This window comes from Helianthus annuus, chromosome 8 (genome assembly GCF_002127325.2).
Source record: "Helianthus annuus cultivar XRQ/B chromosome 8, HanXRQr2.0-SUNRISE, whole genome shotgun sequence".
Taxonomy (NCBI): domain Eukaryota; kingdom Viridiplantae; phylum Streptophyta; class Magnoliopsida; order Asterales; family Asteraceae; genus Helianthus; species Helianthus annuus.
The window spans coordinates 162,207,339-162,211,461 of record NC_035440.2 but is presented as its reverse complement, the minus strand read 5'-3'; the positions used below and the strand labels follow the sequence as shown (position 1 = coordinate 162,211,461).

Sequence of the window (4,123 nt, the reverse complement as noted above, 5' to 3'; positions counted from 1 at the left end):
GTCTTGTAGGGGGAGGTCTGTTGATTCTGCCTTGTAGATTGGCTGGCGGGGGCATTTGGCGCACCCCCTGACTCTGAGGGGTGACCAAGGACGGTTCTGCCGTCAAAACTGCTTGCTGCGCGATCAGCGATTGGTATGCTGCATTGATGGTGGCGATGTTCTTGGCATACCACGAGGCTGGTGTTTCGCCTTCTGGTAAGCCTAGTAATGCAGATACATTTTGAGCTGGCGCTGTGTGCGAAGGTCCTTCTCCGTTGTTCCCTGGGGTGACCACTTGGGTGATGCGGGTGATGCTCCCGCGCGGACCCCCATTGTTGATTTCAACTTCGCCGATTTCTTCGATTTGTTGGGCTTGGAAGTTTTGGATTCCTTCACCCAACGCCGTGTTAGAGTTGGTTCCGAAACCGAACTCTGGAATGGTTCCTTGACCAGCCATAGTCGAAGGATGAAAAAGATGTCGAAGGCTCAAATAAAAGAAGATGAGGGTGGTTATAGAAAAAATCGGTGGGCGCCAATGAAGAAACACTAATCTAATTAGGGGCTTAATTGAGATTGGTTTATGTTTCTATCATAGTGGTTAATCTTCTTATGGATATTTGAGCTCCGACTGATGGTTCGATCCTGCAAAACAGAACACCGTTACTCGTTAAGAGGGGAATGTGGGGGTTTCCCTCTTAACCAGGCTCCGGCGTGAGAATAAGCGACTGCTTTGAGAGTAATTAAGTGCTAAGAGTGAGAGTAGAGGGAATAGAGTGTTTAACCTGTGGAATGAGGTCTCTATTTATAGCCGGAGAGGTGTAAGGGGTTATGGGCTGATGGGCCTTGGGCCGGAAACGGACAACATAACGGATATGCTCTTTGTCTCACTGGCGTCGACCGCTTAGTGGCTTCTAGACGTTCCTCGGTGCTGGCGCACCTTGATTGGAGCCACGTGTCACTGCTGTCGGCCTTGTTGTCCTTCTCTCATCAGCAGACAAGTGGAGATCGTGGGACAGTTGTCTCCGTCCTCTGATTGGTGCCACGTAGGCGTCCTTGTGTACTTCTCGTCAGACGATCGTGGCGCACAATTGACCAGAGCCTGCTGGACGCTCATTGGCTCCTTTTACTGCCATTTGTACCTTGTGTACCACTGTAGGTAGTCGTGCGCTTCCCTACTGTGTGGTTCTTGTTGGACAGCAAACTAACCCGCGCGGGGTTAGTATGCTCATTTGTTCCACTATTTTTATGCTAAGTGCTGATATCTGAGCCTCTTGTGGGTCCTGCCTCGCGCGGGATAGACCATAACGTGTTGTAGGTCGCGCGTGGATATTATTAATAAGTTTTCTGAAATAAGGAGTATGGTCTCGTGCGCAACCTGGGCGGAGGTTTGCGCGACTTTTTGGGACCATACCCCTTCAGTATTGTTTCAATCCCACCATTTCAATATACCTTACTATCCACAATAAAATGTAATAAAATTGTACTTTTTCAAGATAAAATAGAAAAATCATTGTAAATTAGCTTATAAAATAATTAAATTTTTTTTCCTATGAGAAACCATATCTTCATTAAATCATACCCTTGACCCATTCTAACTAACCCATTCTATTTATTTAACCAATCATGACAAAGCAAAAAAAGAATAGTAATAATGTGAGTAAAAGTATTTTTGTAAATTAATATAGGGGAAATATAACATACTTGAAGTACATATAACATAACTCATAATATATAAAGTCGTTAAAAATAATTAAATAAGAGAGTTATTTACGTCTTAATACATGATGAAACTAGATAAAAAGTCAACAATGGTGCTTCTCTCTTTTCATTTTACTTTTTCAACCATTCCCCCTCATTCCAACCGTTCATTTTCCTTAATTAATGGCTCAAATCGTCCGTAAGTTTTGTAGGGTAATTTCACTTTGTAATTAATCCTCATTGTGTGTGTATGACATTGATGTAAATTTGTATGAATTTTTGATGTTTTACTTACGTGAATGACGTGTGGTTGATATTATACCGGCAAATCTTTGTATTTAGACATGACAAAGAGATGGAAATTTAAATGTTCACTACTACTTTTAAGAAGATGTTTACATATGAAAATTTTAGCTTACTCAAGAAACTGAGGGATACACTTATAGGCACATTAAAACATCCACAGTTAACATGTTCACAACATCACTTGTGATGTTTGTATCCATAAAGTAATATTTTAGTTAGTTATCACTCGACCAACAAGTAATATTCAGATATATAAAGATTTTTCTTTTTCAACCAGTATGATTATAAGTGTAAAGATCAAATATAAATAGATCTTGACATACAAAATACCCTTAACGTAAGAAGTGAAGGAGAAAAAAATCCTCTACTACTTAAGAATGACGTTTAATTGCAAAATGTAAAAAAAAATCATGATTTTAAAGCAGTAGAGTAATTTTGTATAGTAATTATAATTACTAATAATTACACTACAAAATTACATAATTACTCTACTAGTGTAAAATCATGAGCTTTTTTGTTTTTGTTTTTGTTTTTGTTTTTTTTTTTGATTTTGGGATTAAAACATGTGCTTAATAAGCAGGGGAAAAAATTCAAAAAAAAAAAAAAAAACTCTCCTTCACTTTTACGTTAAGGATATTTTATATGTTAAGACTCATTTGTACAATAATTTAACCCACGGTTTTTAACGTGTTAAATGTAGTCATATTCACTCAAATGTTAAAATATGAGCTAATTTGGGCTTAGGCCAGTGGGTACGGAATGAAGCCCTGAATGAAGCCCTATGGGCTTCATTGCGTCACCTCATCTACATTACAGCTCGATCCATACTCATTTTATCAAGACTTGTTATGACCCAAACTAAAAAAACAATTTTGTAAATTGACCCATTACCGCGTCTGACTCGACCCACCCATTTTATCATTGTATCATTTCATCCCAGCTAGAGCAGGGTTGTAAAAATGTGACCCATAAATTTGAATAATCGTCATACATCATTGCTAACATAAAAAATATTTAAAAATATAAACAACATTCTAAGGTCCCTTGTAGTGGGGCGTGATTTGTGCAATTTTTTTGAAGGGTAGCGCCCCATAGCGTCCCGAACACCACGACGGGCGGCGCTATGGGGCTTTGTTTGGTGGGTGGCGCTATCTCCTTCGCGGCGCTATGGATCTTCGAACTTTTCCCCCCACTCACACACATATATATACATACATATGTATGTATAATTGAAGGGGTTATTAATTAATTAAATAACGATGAGGTAGGGGTTTTATGACTACGATCTCTAGTGATATAGCGTCCCATAAAGCCCCTGTGTGACGTGGCACGACACGTGTCGCATAACGCCCACAAAAGAGCTTTATGACTACGGATGACCTAAGTGGATTAGTCTATGTTGTTAATCCTCTTCTACAGGCAAGGATTCAATGACCATTATTCCATTCAAAATATAACTTTTTTTAGAACTTCTAACTCATACATGATTCTACTATTAATTTACGCATTTATCAACTACAGACATATATTTTCAACACACGTTAATACCGCTAGAATACTCATTGTACAAACACAAGACGCCCCCCACCCCCACCCCAAACTTCCCTTTCCTCTTCAACCCTCTCACCGCGTCCACTCCGTCCACCCTTAGGCACAGTAACAACAAGCTCTCGCCCCGAAACAACCGCAGTCGCCAACTCCGGTCGCGTCGTCTTCGGAAGCCTAAACCTCCAAACATCAACTTCCAATTTCTCCAACAACAATTCCACCCCACCACAATTTCCTCCCCTCACAACAACCTTCATCACACCAGGATGAATCGTCACGGCGTAAGCCCGAACCCGGCCACAAAACATGCCATCCTGTATACTCGCTGTGAACCGAAAACAATCGGGTCTGTCTTCGATGAAAACATCGGCCTGTGATCGGAGCGGGAGCTCAAGAATCCGGCTGAAAACGTGTGGTAGCCTTTGAAGCTTCTTTTGTGGGTTTACAGGCATTGGGGGGGATGTGAATGAAGTTGAATTTGTGTGGTTAATTTGTAGAGATGATGGTAATAAGTGGAGGAGAATCAATACTTTGAAAAGGAATGGTGGATTGGAAAAAGTGGAAGGAATCATTGAATGAAATGAATGGAAGT

At 40.4% G+C, this 4,123-nt stretch overlaps 1 protein-coding gene across 1 annotated transcript; it reads right to left on the bottom strand.

The window, feature by feature from the left end:
• Nucleotides 1-3,406: 3,406 nt before the first annotated feature.
• LOC110912735 lies at nucleotides 3,407-4,123 on the bottom strand. Its single transcript, XM_022157533.2, has one exon. The coding sequence runs from the start codon at nucleotides 4,101-4,103 to the stop codon at nucleotides 3,543-3,545; it is 561 nt and encodes a 186-aa protein (XP_022013225.1). The 5' UTR covers nucleotides 4,104-4,123; the 3' UTR covers nucleotides 3,407-3,542.